General features: G+C 42.9%; 1 protein-coding gene across 2 annotated transcripts in view; it reads left to right on the top strand.

The window, feature by feature from the left end:
* The window catches only part of hectd4 (HECT domain E3 ubiquitin protein ligase 4), an 84,682-nt gene that overhangs the window by 64,651 nt on the left and 3,505 nt on the right, over positions 1-16,526 (top strand). For both annotated transcript variants that reach the window (XM_080766945.1, XM_080766944.1), the window contains exons 63-76: positions 73-280; positions 458-681; positions 1,442-1,587; positions 2,132-2,235; positions 5,811-5,934; positions 7,337-7,527; positions 8,227-8,373; positions 9,300-9,419; positions 9,977-10,132; positions 10,418-10,521; positions 12,625-12,846; positions 13,809-13,975; positions 14,288-14,483; positions 15,183-15,405. In XM_080766945.1, the coding sequence (XP_080623071.1) occupies positions 73-280; positions 458-681; positions 1,442-1,587; positions 2,132-2,235; positions 5,811-5,934; positions 7,337-7,527; positions 8,227-8,373; positions 9,300-9,419; positions 9,977-10,132; positions 10,418-10,521; positions 12,625-12,846; positions 13,809-13,975; positions 14,288-14,483; positions 15,183-15,405 (2,332 nt within the window). The remainder of the gene's footprint in view (positions 1-72; positions 281-457; positions 682-1,441; positions 1,588-2,131; positions 2,236-5,810; positions 5,935-7,336; positions 7,528-8,226; positions 8,374-9,299; positions 9,420-9,976; positions 10,133-10,417; positions 10,522-12,624; positions 12,847-13,808; positions 13,976-14,287; positions 14,484-15,182; positions 15,406-16,526) is intronic.

Genomic DNA, 16,526 nt, shown 5'->3' with positions numbered 1-16,526 from the left:
AGGTTTTAGTCTTCTAGGGTTCAGACTGTGTAGAGTCCTCACATCCGTGTCTTTCTCTTGTCTTGCTCGTAGGTTCGCTCCCGGGCCAAAGTGGAGAAAATCCGTGCCAGCCTTTTCAACAGCAGCGATCTGATTGGCTTGTCCAGTCTGGAGGGCGAAGAGGAGTTGATGGAGTTGACCAACGAGGAGATCCTCACCGCCTCCAGTGTTAACCAGAGCTTGTTTGATACGCAGGGCAGCTCTGCACTGGAAGACTACTTTGTCGATAAGTCCATCAGAGGTCTTTTACACTATATACTTTATGCTTTCCATACACTTTATTTATGCATTTTACCCTCCGTCCTATCCCAACATTCGTGTTTATTCTGTCCTCCTCTCCCAAATAAAGCAGGAATGCCTAAAGGAACTCTCCATAACAAAGAGCTATACAGTAAATCATCTGTTTTTCTAATCCAAGGGGACAAGCTTGTACCAGCGGCCCGAGATATCCTGACGGACATCTTTAAGAGCTGCGTTCACTCGGAACAGATGTTGAGCCTCACACCAGCCAAGCCCGTTAAAGTGTCCGACATTTTCCTCAGCAAAGAACAGATCAACTCTCAGACCCCTGGCAACCTGCTGCACGTTTTCTTCACCAACATCAGGCCTCCCAAGAAAGTGCTGGAAGACCAGCTAACTCAGGTATGAAAAACATATGTTGCTATATATCAGTGGTGCTCAATCATTTTCATTTCAAGGACACAAATTTCAGAGGACACACATTTTCACAGTTTTTCAAAAATAGCAGATCTACAAGCTCATCATAGCAAGGCATGAGCTTGTATATCAAGCTAACCTAAAATCTAAAATGTCACAGATGCTTTCCCAGTTTTCATGTGTTAAGTAGGATAGATCCAGCACTGCCACTATAAATGACAAAATTCCAACCAAAATTATAAAGTCTTATCTCATGAGTCAGACCTATGGTTTGCACTTTGTCCAACATCTTGTCCGGACAATATTATACCCGCTCTGGTGGTATTGCATTTCCATTATGCATTACCAACGCAACAGTCTCTGTAACCGTTACCAAATCCAGTTGGACATTATTTTAACCCAATCCAAGCCAAGGAACGACAGGTTACATTTTAAGCACTATAACCCCCCCTGTGCCAGGACGTAATTTTGCGTCTTAAAAAATAAATAAAAATAGAAACAATAGAAACGCTGGCCCCTGGTCTGTTTCTATTGTAATGTACTGGCATGGATTGTGTTGGAAGAACACCTTTCTTCCAATGTATTATTATTAAAATCGCCATGAAAAGGTGACACAAACTGAAAGGTATGAAGGAAAAAATATATTAAAAAAGAATAATGTGAAGTATTATCGTCAGAGCATTTTCATTTTGTCAGAGCACGACATTATTTACCCAGTAAATAAACAAAAGTGTCCCCTTGGCAGATCCTGAGAAAGTACGGCACGCCCAAACCCAACAAGAACAAGTACAGTAAGGTGGGCAAGGAGCAACACGCGGGCAAGGTGGTGAGCACCAAACGACCCATCAGCAAGCCTCCCACCAAGGAGAAGTCTGTACTCAACAGTGTCAGGTGAGTGTCAACAGTGACTGGATGAGGCATGTATATATTTACTGAAAGGAGTAGCGTTTTTCTTACCTATTTGCCTTCGCCCGTTCCACAATCTTTTCATTCTGTGCTCGCGAATGAAGCTTTTTTTAAATTAAAAACCGAATCTGGGAAAAGAATCAGAGATAAAAGCATTTGAATTTTTTTTAAACAAATGGAGGTGGATGGAGGCGGACTTTTTACTTCCGGTTAATTTCCGGTTTGATCTAATATGGTTTATTTCTCTTAATCGTTTACTTTTCCCATGTTAAAGTGCTATTTTAATCTCAGGTGTTATTCCCCGGCACTGCAATATTTAGCGAGCTTTCTTCCACACTTTGCCAGACATGTTTCCAATTGGACTCTGTAATTGAGCAAATTTGTTACTTAAAACCCGTATCCTGAAGAAATTAAGCAAAAATGTGTTCTATAACTTAGTGACTCATCACGCTCCCTTCGGTATACTTGACGCCCAGGCTTTGAGGAGCCTTTGTCTGTGTAATCATAGCGATGTGTTCGTCTTTGCCAGGACTGCGTTGAGTGAGAAGAAGGCTGTTCTGAAGCCCAAGTCTCCCGAGAAATCAAGACCTGACGAGAAAGACGTGGAGAAATCTCCTGCCAAGAAGCCCGAAGGTAGGCCCCGATCTGCACCGTTTAGTCAAACACAGACGTCAAATTAAAGCAGACTGTCACGTCTTCGTACGGACAGGAGGCATAATAAAGATGATAAATAATTAAGCAGATTTGAGCATTTAGGGGAAATAAATGCTCCTGAGATAGATTTAATATAGTCAATTTCCTACCACGATATTGCCACATGAGCTCTTAATTTATGTAATGAGTGTATTTCTATTGCAGACATGCTCTGAGGAGGAGGCCTCGTTCTGTTGTCTATTTGTGCTGTTGCGGCCTGTTTTGTCTCAGCCATTGTTCTCTGCTTGGCTCACTGTCACTGCATTTGCAAACGTGGGAATCTTCTCGCCATCCTGATGGTTTGACATGCAGTACACTGAGTACAGTAGGGTCTAGAGCAGCCCGCGACCCAAAAGACGTTAGATGTTTGCCCCTCCGGGACCCAAACTAGTGAAACAACACAAGCTCACAACACGTTGCTTCGCGTAGATCCGCTGTAGCTCGGCTGTTTTCACCTATTTTTATTCATGAAATTACTTTGAAAAAATTGTTGAATTTGTTTTTAATTAATACATGATTATTTTTTCTTTATTTTTTTTTCTTTTTGGGGAATTTTATAATAATCATTAAAAACTAAATGTAAGAAAACAACAAATAAAGGGACCCTAACCCACAAATGGGTCCAACCCAGTGTTTGGGAACCAGTGGTCTAGAGCCTAATCATCTATTTTCAGCAAGCAACACTGTTCAACAGCATCATCATGGAGTATACACCCAGGATTATGTGCTTAAAAGACCCATTTTCAACCTTATCTTCGCAAATATTCTTTATAAAGCTGCGTTCAACTTCAAACCTGAATGTATATATTTGCCTCGGTTCGTCCCGTTTGTATCGCTCCAGGTCGCGCCCGTCCGCGCAATTTTCGTCTTTGCATTGACTTTGTATGTAATCGCGCCGCTCTAACCATTCAAGTCTCAAGTACAAAGCAACGCGGCATGTCTCTTCCATAGTGCAGGGACTCATTATCCCAATGACCAATTTCCAAAGAAAAAAGTTAATTCCCGCACACACTAATCAACTCTTCATTGATTTATTGAAGAAAAAAAACGTTGTCCCAAGGACCTTTCTCAAGACATTCCTACCATAATGTGACATATGTACTGCTGAAATACAGCCCATAATTACAAGATGGTCCACAGCTGTGTTGGAGGTGTTTCCACAGTCATGCACACACACACAAACACGCACGAGTCGCACTGGAGTCGGCTGCTTCAAATCAGCTATGAAGAAGTGGGGCTTGACAGACAGGCTCGCCACATAAAACTCGCAAGCTGCACTGAGCATTCTGCCGAACACATAATTAACACCTGCCCCCTGCACAGACCACCTTCGGAGGCCGACCTCTTCCAAGTGGGACCAGACTGAGAAAAGCGTGTTGCTAATGCTACACAACACTAACTTGGACATTTGAGGATGATACACGAAAGAAGAAGACACATACAAACACACACACACACACACACACACACACACACACACACACATGAAACATAGCCCAAGCCTACAGTATACAAATGGCCCCATGATATGTTCAGATTAATGTACACACCAAAACAGATTTTCAGGATTTCAGAAAACGGTAACAGAAAAACAAAGACAATGCATATTATGTCCTGGGCGTGTGTGTGTGTGTGCGTGCAACATGTGTGTAGGGGTGGGAGACTAATTCTCAACATGTTTGACACACTTGACAAGATGCCTTTAATAAATTAATATAAAAAGAAAAATCTTTTTTCAATAAACGGATGTGTAAAACAAAAAAAGGAGAGAGAGGGAGAGAGAGAGAGATGCTTTCAGCTGTAGACAGGATTTCTAGCAAGCATTCTAATGGAGAGCAGAAAGGCATTATGGCAGTATTCTTTCTTGCTTCTACTAGGGATTTTCTACACAAGGCTATGAGGTGGCGAAAGCTTGACCTGCATAGCAACAGTTGCTAAACTATTTGGATTGGAATTGGACAATCGCTTTTTGGGGTTGGGATTTAGCGATGGGCTAATTGTTTCAAACGTTTTGTGCCCAAGACACAATACTGGTCAAAATCTCAAGGTGCGCTTGTATTCATAGCCGGAAGTCGAAAATAGCAGAGACAGATGTTATTAAAGCTTGTGACATGCCCAAAATATGGATGCCATATTGGTTAATATGTTTTAATAGGTTAAAATGTTTATTTTTCAGGTGCAGAATTTGCCTATGTCTTGGGAATGAGTGAGCACAAAGTACTGCTATAGTAAATAAAAAAAGTAATTCATAAATATTTGTACAATATTGCAATAATAATAAATCCCAATGCACATCTGGACTTATCACGGTGCCCCAGACACCGTTTAGAAACCACTGTAATAATGGAATAGTTACAAAACATCTTACTATTAAACACTCAGGTTAATATTATAAAACGTGAACTTTCTCAATAGCAGTATATATATAATATATATATAGTGTGAGGTCGGACAATGTTTTTATGTTATATGCTATATTACAGTAAAATAATCATGCAAAAAAATATATAATACTAATAATCTCTAGTTGCCTATCCTAGTCTACTACCAGACAACATTTGGTCAATCAGATTTGACTATACAAATCTTTAGTCGGGGATAGCCCTAGTGCAAAACGAAGGGCAACTGGACTGTTTACATTTCTGATAGAAAAACGTTGATCCGCCATTCTAGTCTTCAAAGTTCTATCCGTCATGCCGACAATGACACTTGACGAGGTACAATATACCTCCATTAACTGTATAACTACTACTGGAGTCACATTAAGGCTCCGGTAGTTATACAGGAAATTGTGCCCAGAATCTTGTACTCTTTTTCCTGTTACAGGATGGAAGAAGGAAATGCCCTTAGTTGTGTGTTGGCATTGTGTGCATCGACCACATAATAAATTACCTTCCGGTAAGGGTGACCCCAGTTGAGTTGGTGTAGTATAGAGTTACCAAACTGTCTTTAAGGTTTCTTCCTCTACGAATGGTTCTCCCTGAAGGTTCTTTAACACAGTTCACCAGCTTGTGGGTCACTGCACTCTGGCCTTTCCCCCCTTCCCTTTGGGCTTGAAATGTAATTTGGAAATATAGTTTCAGATTTCAGTGATTTCACTTTTCAACAGTCCTGTGTTAGGCACCAAACAGAATAGGGTTGTCACAATTATTACATAATCGTCTAATTGCAATTCTTTTTTTGCCATAAATGTCATAATCATGTCCCAAAGCAGAAATGGCAGATCTACTGTACAAGCTAATAAATAATACTTTCTTGGTATATTTCTGTTAACAGAAATGTAATTTCTATTCATAATGTTCCAATTTCCAATGCCAAAAACACAAATCGTTAATCACAATTATTTGTGTGACAATTAATCGTCAACTTAAATGTGTAATCGTGACAGCCCTAACTCGGAATGAATCAGCCTTAACATGTTTTTGTTGCATGTGACATTTCCTCATAAAGATTAATAATAATATAATGTATCTTTTACTATACTGTTAAAATGTGAGTCTCTCTCTCTCTCCCAGTCCCAGAGGAGAAGTACCTCACACTAGATGGCTTTCACAAGTTTGCAGTGGACCGCGCCAAGCTGGACATTCGTAGCGTGTGGAGGGCAATTCTGGCGTGCGGTTACGACCTCCACTTTGAAAGGTGAGACCACTGCCGTGTCCCCATCCTCAACCCCAAGTCCGACCCGGTCATAGTTAACATTCCTCCTTGACACGCGCCACGATTGTGTATTACGTGTACTGCCCATGACGTGGAAAACCACCTGCACATGTGCTCAGCTGCACTCTTAGCAATAATATTTGATATTTGATATATTTGAGATTTCTAGAAGCCCCTTTTCTGCAATTCATCATCACAAACAAACATACTTATAATTCATTATGATCTGCTTATAATGCTGTATAATTCTAATTATAAACACTCATAAGGACTCAAATAAAAGATCCGGGCACTCAAAGTTAAAAAGAGGAGGAAAGCCTTTTATGTTTATGATGCATTATAGACATGGGCTTCATAGAAAGCATTACCATACTTTTTGAGTGGTGCAGCCACTCCAATTTACAGCAATGTGTGTCCCTGTGTCTGTCTGTCTGTCTGTCTGTTTAGAGTACCAACAGGTGACAAAGTGGTGCTGTTAATAGTCCGACAACAAATAAGAGTCCGGCAGCCAGTAGTCCGACAACCATTAGTCCGACATGCCAATGTACTAAGAGTCAAGCAGCCTTTAATCCGACAACCAATAGACCAGCACCTTTGTAATGAATAGTGACTAGTGACTACATACGCTTATAAAAGGTTGGTGGTTGGCTACTTCACCAAGACCAACAGATAAACAACTTGTTTAAAACATCTTGTGCAGCATTGCAGGTAGTCTATATGAATACTCAAATGTGCTTTACATGGGTGGCATGAGAAAACAAATAAAAACTACTTTATTAGGAGGAACACTAAGACGAAGGAATAAAAACTGTGTAATGAGAGCGTTTTGGGGAGTGCATTCCACAGGGTTGGGGCAGCAATTCCAGAACAACCTGATCATTAGAAAACATCTGAGATGAGTAAAAGCAGCTAGCAAGCCTAGCATGGAAGCTAACGTTAAACGTTGTTGTAGCCCCATATCCATATGGAACTTTTCCCTCTGCTATAGCTAATAACCATGCTTTTATCAACGCTTCCAACCGATAGCTGTAGTGCATGGGACATCTAAATGTCCCATGCACGGGCAAACACGATATAAGCGGCTTCCTCATTCATTGATTCCTTTATGGTGTGTTGTTGTGCGACTCCTCTAGTTTTGAAACCGTCCCGAATGAGATAAATTTAAGTCCCAAATAGATATTTTATAGGCCCCGGGACGCCGTTAATCTCGAGCCGCACTTGCGTGCGTGCTGGGAGAGACGAGAGAGATTGATAAATAGAGGGTGCTGCGCTCTCTTCCGCGCTGTGCTTTAATCATGTTCAAGATGGATATCTCGTGTTGAATTGCAGCCTGGTTAAAAGCACTCGGATAAATTAATTAATTTGAAACAAATGTGTGCTCCAGGTGCACGTGCATAGACACGCGCCACGCCCAGAAGGCGTGCAGGAAGTGGTGTCTGGAGATGGACGTGGCTCTGGTGCAGTACATCAACAGGCTGTGTCGACACCTGGCCATCACGCCGGCCAGACTGCACCCCCACGAGGTCTACCTGGACCCCAGCGACGCCGCGGACCCCCGTGTGGCCTGTCTGCTCAGTAAGCAGCGACGACCTGTTCATGCTTTTAATACTGCTTGTATTTAGGTTTATTTCTAACTTTGATACAGGTCATAGTACCGTTTTCTCCATCTCCTTTTTGTTCTAAAATGAGTTGAGGGCTGAGAGTGTGGGTGGGGGATGGTGAGCAAGCTAACTGCACCTGTGCGTGTGTGTTTTGTGTGTTGCATGTAATGTTTTACCTATTTATATACACATTGTGTATTCGTATTGTATGTAATGTTTATGTTTTACTTCTGTGTAGGGTAGTACCCGGGACCCCCTATAAAATGAAATGCTACATCTCAAGGGGCTATCCTCTCTACATTCTGACGGTTTGACCTTATAGACCTGTCACAATGATTACATGATCACCCGATCGCAAGTATTTGAGATAATGAAAATAAAAGGTTTTTAAATTTATTTTAAAAAGTAAAGTAATTAAATGTCTATGGCTATGTTATTTGTCTTATCTGCCCTGGGCAACTTTTGTTTCCAAAGCCTAAAAGCCAAACAGAAATGCAAAGTTTTCATTCATAATGTTCCAATAATGTTCAACGACAGAAACACAATTAAATCGTTAATCGCAAATCATCATGTGAGCGACAATTAATCGTCAAGTAAAATGTCATAATCGCGACAGCCCTACTTTTTGACCCCCTCTGTTTACACGCCGTGCTTTGTGTTTCCCTCTCCGCAGACGTGCCTGTGGAGAGCCTGCGTCTGCGCTTCGCACTACTGCAGTCTCTCAACAACACCCTGGAGAGCTTCTTCCTTCCCCTGGTGGAGCTCCGGCAGACACACACCTACCAGAACAGCATCGCTGCGCTGCTGTGCGAGGCCAAAGGTGAGAGGAGACATCTACAGTACAATGCCTCAGCACATACAGTGCATCTAGAGAGGGACAATCTCACAAGGCACAGTGACACTTGGTGGTGAACAAACGCTATTTTCGTGCTCGGACACAGGGACACAGCCACACACATAGCTGTCTATAAGAGTGGTTGCACCACTAAAATATCCTGACAATTTTTGCAAATCTTGTTACAGGCCAGCTGGTCTTCTATGACACCAAGGTGACTGTAATGACCATACTGTGCTTGTTACAGGCCTGGTCTTCTATGACACCAAGGTGACTGTAATGACCATACTGTGCTTGTTACAGGCCTGGTCTTCTATGACACCAAGGTGACTGTAATGACCATACTGTGCTTGTTACAGGCCTGGTCTTCTATGACACCAAGGTGACTGTAATGACCATACTGTGCTTGTTACAGGCCTGGTCTTCTATGATACCAAGGTGACTGTAATGACCATACTGTGCTTGTTACAGGCCTGGTCTTGTATGACACCAAGGTGACTAATGACCATACTGTGCTTGTTACAGGCCTGGTCTTCTATGACACCAAGGTGACTAATGACCATACTGTGCTTGTTACAGGCCTGGTCTTCTATGACACCAAGGTGACTGTAATGACCATACTGTGCTTGTTACAGGCCTGGTCTTCTATGACACCAAGGTGACTGTAATGACCATACTGTGCTTGTTACAGGCCTGGTCTTCTATGACACCAAGGTGACTGTAATGACCATACTGTGCTTGTTACAGGCCTGGTCTTGTATGACACCAAGGTGACTAATGACCATACTGTGCTTGTTACAGGCCTGGTCTTCTATGACACCAAGGTGACTAATGACCATACTGTGCTTGTTACAGGCCTGGTCTTCTATGACACCAAGGTGACTGTAATGACCATACTGTGCTTGTTACAGGCCTGGTCTTCTATGACACCAAGGTGACGGTGATGAACCGAGTGCTGAATGCCACCGTGCAGCGGACTGCCGACCACGCCGCCCCAGAGATCACACTGGACCCTCTGGAGATCGTAGGAGGTCAGGAGGCATTTTATTCATTGAACCACGTGTAGCCTGGCGTCCCGATTCTGGGTGCGAAACATAGGGGGCGAGAATAAGCAACCTAGAAACTCATATGTGACACATTGGCCACTTTTCCCACAGGGTTGAACCGGTTCTGTTCTTTTTTCCTGCCTAATTTTGAACCAAATTAATTGTTACAGATCCCTAAAAGTTGGTTCGGAACTGGAAGATACACTATTCATGTTGGGAGATGGAAGATGTGATATAAACCATCGAAAAAAAGTATAGAACGGAACCAGAAGTTGTTTTGGTGGAAAAGGGGCCATTGTGAGCTTGTAGATGTAGAAGACCTACAGCTTTTTTCTGCAAATATTTTGCCACTTTATGTTGTTTGTGCTCAAACGTGTGTGTGTGTGTGTGTGTGTGTGTGTGTGTGTGTGTGTGTGTGTGTGTGTGTGTGTGTGTGTGTGTGTGTGTGTGTGTGTGTGTGTGTGTGTGTGTGTGTGTGTGTGTGTGTGTGTGTGTGTGTGTGTGTGTGTGCGTGTGCGCATCTCGCTGCATGTGCACTGCAGGAGAGATTCGAACCTCAGAGAACACGTACTTCTGCCAGGCAGCTCGTCAGCTGGCGTGCGTGCCCTCGTCCCAGCTGTGTGTCAAGCTGGCCAGCGGGGGAGACCCCACGTACGCCTTCAACATCCGCTTCACCGGAGAGGAGGTCCACGGCACAAGTCAGTACCCCTCTGTTCTCTCTCCGTTTCACTACTGCCTCACTTACACTGTCTTAGTTGGGAGTGTTTTTATTGTTTGCTGGTCATTTTTAGCCCATATCAGATTGCGATACATTAAATGTGTAATCGTGACAGCCCTAGTTAGGACATCAACGATATAAATGTGTAATCGTGACAGCCCTAGTTACGACATCAACATATAAATGTGTAATCGTGACAGCCCTAGTTAACGACATCAACGATATCTAATTGTGACACTAACTGTGTCTCTCTCTCCCCATGCAGGCGGCTCCTTCAGACACTTCCTGTGGCAGGTGTGTAAAGAGCTCCAGAGCTCAGCTCTACTGCTGCTGCTGCCGTGCCCCAGCGCTGCAGCCAACCGGAACAAGGTACCACTTCAAACCCCACATCATCATAGTCACGTAAACAGTACTGAACAGCACACCTTTATCCCATTTAGGACGGGAACTCCTTTTGGTTATGTTCTTATGTTATACTTTAGCTATTGAAAAATAGCAGATCTACGAGCTTGTATTTTTGAAAAAAAACGTGAAAATGTGGCGCAAATCTTTGAATATGTATTCTTTCAGAGCGAACTTTTTTTACAACAATTAATTACAACAATTAATTACAGAATCATGATTTTTTTTTTTTTAACAAGACAAGACAAACTCAAAAAGGAAAAGACAAAAAACAGTAAAAACAAACAACATAATGTAATAGGCAGCCTTCTGTTATCTTACATCTTTGGCACATAGGGGAGATCAGAGCGAACATTTTTAACTCAAATCTTTGCTTCTGGGTGGGATCCCTAGAACAACACATTTTCAGATGTGGGTCGGCGGCTAATTGCATATAATTGTTGGGGTGAAATAGTATGAAAACCACTGATATAGAAACATAGGTTTTTCAGAAAACTGTCATGATTTAGAAGACATTTGTAGAATCTAGTCTCAGTCCTAAATGGGTTATTCAAACCCCACATGATATTCACTATTCTGCATTTTTTTTTTACTTTACTGATGATAAAAGACAAAACAAAGAAACAAGATTGTTATTGTTATGCAAATGTTACAACTGTGCCCCTAAATTCGTCCTTCATGTAAGATGTACAACAACGAGGGGTCAAAACACACAGGAAGGTTATAAAGTATAAAACACAGACTTGTGTGAGGAACATGAAGCCTGAGGGCGCTTCCACTCAGTTACAGGACTGTTTTGAGCGCACTCACTGGGATCTATTTTCACAACAACATGTAGAAGACCGTACATCCACTGTACTGTTTTATATACAGAACTGCACTGATAATGTCTGTCGACATATCAGTTGCTTTACAAACGATGGGTCTTGGTTGACTAGGGAGTCATTGAGTTTGCGCGGATGATGACACCACCCATGGACTCATATAAGACAGCGATGAGTCTGCCTAGAGAGCTGAAATGCTACAACCTGTCAGAATGGTGCTCCATTATCAACTCTGCACTTCATCTCTCCGAGGCAAAATAACTTGTGATTGATGTTAGGAATAAGAAACGGGAACATGCTCCCTTGTGTACTGGTGTCTTTCTATCGCTGCTCTATCGAAAGAATACTCATCCATGTTATGTATGGTGGTGTGGTCACTTCAGCTCACTGCACTGTGGCGATCACACAAGTGTTTTTGTGGGGGGGTGTTTCTGTGGTTTTGCATAGATTTGGCTATTTAGAATAGCATACACGCAAAATAGACTAATAGTCATTATAATGCAAAGTGAGGCTTACAGTATAATACATGCTTAATGTAAGTCGCTCTGGATCAAGAGCATCTGCTAAATGCCTAAATTGTATTAACAAACTATATTGTAAACATGCTGCTTCATCTTTGTATTGTGTTGGTTGTATTTATTTTAGATTTGGCATACATTGTCCTTCATCCCAGTGGCTATTACAAAAGAACAATAGCAATAGATAACAGTGAATAACCGATTCACAGCAAGCAGTGAATGTGCTCCATTCCTGCCCGGTTGCAGTAATTATCACCCCAGCTGATGTTGCTTGTTACTTTGTTAAGTTCGTTATGACTTTGATTCAAACTTCAAATGACATACTGCCGCTGAGCTTTGTTGGGATTATGGGGTTTAAACAATTGATGTTAATTTACAATGTTCCAGGCATCATGGAATAGCCAAATTGGCTGCCTATAGTACAACCAGGCTGGGCCAGTAACTGCTGAGAAGCATCTGTCTGTCAGGCTGCTAGGCGCTGCTTCAGTGAAATCCTCTTCTGGAGAAGAGAGGCAGTTGTTCCGTATCTGTTCCATCTCTTATGTCAGTGAAAACAATCCAGCAATCCACACGACAATTTCACGGGATCGCACTCGCTCGCGTCAACGCCCCTCAACTTCTCCGCGCATCCAAAATATTGGCTTCTCATTGAAGATGAATTACCAAGGAAGGCGCATCAGTCACTTCCCATCTGAAACAACCTTTAACATGTGTTTTTCTCCACACAGGGTAAATACATCCTGACGCCGTGCCCAATCAGCTACACGGAGGAGCAGCTGCTGCACTTCTTCGGCCAGCTGCTGGGCATCGCCATCCGAGCCGACGTGCCGCTGCCTCTGGACCTTCTGGGCTCCTTCTGGAAGGGTCTGGTGGGCGAGCCGCTGGACCCCGAGCAGGACCTGCAGGAGGCTGACCTGCTCACTTACAACTACGTCAAGAAGTTTGAGAACGTAAGGGAGAGACATAATGTGATGGTCCACAATGTCGTTTCCTCCCGTTCTAAGAATTGAATGGACTTAATTTTCCATTTTCACAAGTGCATAGGACATTTTTTGAGCTCAGCTCCCAGGATCAGCATTTAAAAATACAGATATGACAGATAAGGGGATTTTTTTTAACATATGTCCTACCAAAGTAAAATAGAATAAATAAGTACTTCATGGTCTACAGTGCAATTAATCTATCGTAATTCAGTTCATCTGTCATGATTCAGTTCATCTGTCATATTGACTACCGTCCTTAATGTCCTTGGCTACTGTTGTGTGCTGTGTGGCCATGGGTGGAGATGCTAAAAGCTCAGTTCTGTGTACACATCCTAACTACTGATGATGTTCCACACCACTGTTTTGAGGTGCACAGCAGACAGCTTATTACTTGCGCAAGCAGAGCGTGAAAGTACTGCGATCGGCTGGGTATGTACTGTATGTACTATTTACGTACAGTATGTCGGGGTACCTATGTCGGTGTCCTCTCTTGTTTAAGACCGTAGCCCAATCAGGGTCCAGCATCTCTGGCAACGTCATTATAATATATCATAATATATATATATTTTTTAAGTAGTGATGCCAGTGGTGCAAGTGGAGCAAGTAATAATAATAATAATAATAATAATAATAAAGCTTTATTTATATAGCACCTTTCGAGAACAAGGTCACAAAGTGCTGAACAACAAGAGCATAGAACATATCATATCATATCATATCATACATCCAAAGGCAACAGCAAAAACACAGAATAATGGCACATCGGTGAAAAACATAAAAAGGTGAAAAAGACACATCAGAAAATACAAAGAAATCACAACCATAAAGGATTAAAGTAGGCTGTATGGCCTACTTGTGTGCAAGGCGCAAGTTGGCAGCTATAGTTCACCATATAACGCTGTGGGTAAATCCCAAACCTGTGCCTTTAGGTGAGCGACGAGGCGGAGCTGGAGGCCCTGTGTGCAGAGATCTCGTCCCAGCACCACTCCGGGGAGAGCCCCGACTCGCCCAGCAGGCCCTGCTGCAACTTCACCTACGTCACCATGACGGGAGAGGACGTGGAGCTGTGTCAGCGAGGACGGAGCATCAGCGTCAGGTAGGAGATGCTTTCCTAGGATTAGGATTTTGCATGTGCATTTTGTCTGTAGACCAAGGGTTCCCAAACTTACCAGGCCTCATTTTTCAGCAGAGAAGATACTGTATATAACGGCTGTTTAAAAAAAGAATGAAATCCTGTATATTTGTTTCAGGTTTTCTGGGTGAGAAATATATCTTCCAGTGCACTTTTGGAAGATGATAGATTTTGTTTATGTCATGCTGTATGGCTTTGTCATCTTTGTCTGAACTCTGTGTGTGTGTGTGTGTGTGTGTGTGTGTGTGTGTGTGCGTCTGCGTGCGTGTGCGTCAGCTGGGAGAACAAGGATGTGTATGCGCGTGCGGTGCGCGGGCTGCGTCTCAGGGAGCTGCAGAACGTGGAGTGCATGACGGCCGTGCGCGCCGGCCTGGGCTCCATCATCCCCCTGCAGCTGCTCACCATGCTCAGCCCCCTAGAGGTGGAGCTGCGCACCTGCGGCCTGCCCTACATCAACCTGGAGTTCCTCAAGGTAATTCACCCATTTTGACCTGAGATCGGACTCTAAAAATGTCTTCTACATCCTGACAGTTTTCTGAAAAGGCTATGTTTCTATGTCAGTCGTTCAATAATAGCAGACCTACAAGCTCGTAGCGCGCCACTCGGTGGCGCGCTATGCGCTTGTAGATCTGCTATTTTTCAATTTCTAAAGCATAGCATGATGCTAACACCAAAAGGGGTTCCCGCCCAAAATGGGTTAAAATAGGCCGATCTACATATAGACACGTTGTGAGCTTGTAGATTGGCTATTTTCTCATTAACACATTTCTTTATTGATTTTGCAACAATAAAAGAACAATTATAACAGACAGATGAAAAAGGTCAGTTGTTTAACACATTCAGACCGTACGACGTGTGGCGTCGGAACGTCACAACTAATCCAACCAACTGATCCAAACACCATGTGTACACGTCCTAGCGCTTTTTCATTGATATCAAACGGGGGAAAAATGCATTCTTCCAGTATGGTAAGGGTGCCAATGTGGTTCAGAAAGGGCTGGCAGTTTGAATTTTTTTGCCAGCAATAAAAAAAGAAGTGTACTTTTAATACTTATAGCTGATTTACAAACTTTCAACATAGACATGATTATGACGACTATGACAAAATAATTGCGATTAGACGATTGCTATGTATTATGTAATAATTATGACAACCACCCCCCTTCAATAGGCTCACACCATGTACCAGGTGGGCCTGATGGAGACGGACCAACACATCGAGTTCTTCTGGGGTGCCCTGGAGACGTTCACTCAGGAAGAGCTGTGCAAGTTCATCAAGTTTGCGTGCAACCAGGAGCGCATCCCCTTCACCTGCCCCTGCAAGGACGGCGGGCCCGACACCGCGCACGTCCCCCCGTACCCCATGAAGATCGCCCCGCCCGACGGGGCGCCAGGTAAAAAGATGACAAATGCACACTTTTTAAGGGTCCGTTTGGAACCCCCTTCAAGTAACCCAGAGGGTCCCTGGGAACCGTTACGGAATCGGACGTTTAGAGGGAATCTTTAAGGAACTGTAATCGTTAAAATCCTAAACGATCCCAACCCCAGCGACAGACTGAATTCCAATGTTGCATTGTAATGAAATAATGATAACAAATAAATACGATAACAAAGGTTAAAACATACACACTCTAACCTTCTGTATGTACTTTAACCTGAGCAGCAACAGGGTAGTAATGTACAGTGAATTATGTTTATAGGTTTATAACATTTGCAATCTATAAATCTACTGTATTATATCAGTGTTATACATCAGCGACAGGGTTTTTTAGTCCCTTGATTTTCTTTTTTTTTTAAGATATTTTTTGCGGCTTACGCCTTTTATTGGTTTTTTTGAAGGGACAGACAGTAGGCTGACAGGAAACAGGAGAGAGATGGGGGAAGACATGCAGTAAAGTCCGTGTCGGGCTCGGGAGTCGAACCCTCGGCACACTGCGACTGGATTACCAGTCGGGTGCCCAGACGGTTACGCCACCGCCTGGGCCAGTCCCTTGATTTCTTCGTGTAGTAACGGCCATGTATATGACAAGAGTTTAATTCCCTGCTCAGACAGGCAGTTATTGAATATTCAGCCTTTATGGACACTTTGTACGGTCATCTTTGTGCTGGTGGTGCAGAGACTGTGAGAAGCCCTGATGATAGTGATTATCATGCCTGCTTTACTGGGCATTGTCTCAACCTCCAGACCTACTTTGAACGTCATGTTTACTATTTTTATCCATCGGCGGCACTATTCTAGTGTCTCAAAATGTGTGTTTGTTTTTTGGAGATTTATAGAGTTGAGCTTTTGTGTTTGAGCTGAGCAAACAACTGTGAGGCGTGCTGCTGTGTATCTTTCACTGAATGTTATCAGCATACAGTACAGTGCACTAGCGTGAAACAACAGATCAGGAACAGGCTTCATAACCGATTGAGATAAGAGATTGACCCTGTTGTTAACCAGTTGTTATCACCTGAGCAAGATGAGCTTATCGCACGCCGTTACTTGTTATGTAGTACTGTAGTTCCTACGCAT

The sequence above is a fragment of the Protomyctophum bolini genome, assembly GCF_963924005.1.
Source record: "Protomyctophum bolini genome assembly, chromosome: 6".
In the NCBI taxonomy this organism is placed as follows: Eukaryota; Metazoa; Chordata; class Actinopteri; order Myctophiformes; family Myctophidae; genus Protomyctophum; species Protomyctophum bolini.
Note: the sequence above shows the minus strand (reverse complement) of the source record. Positions and strands in the feature narration are given on the sequence as shown.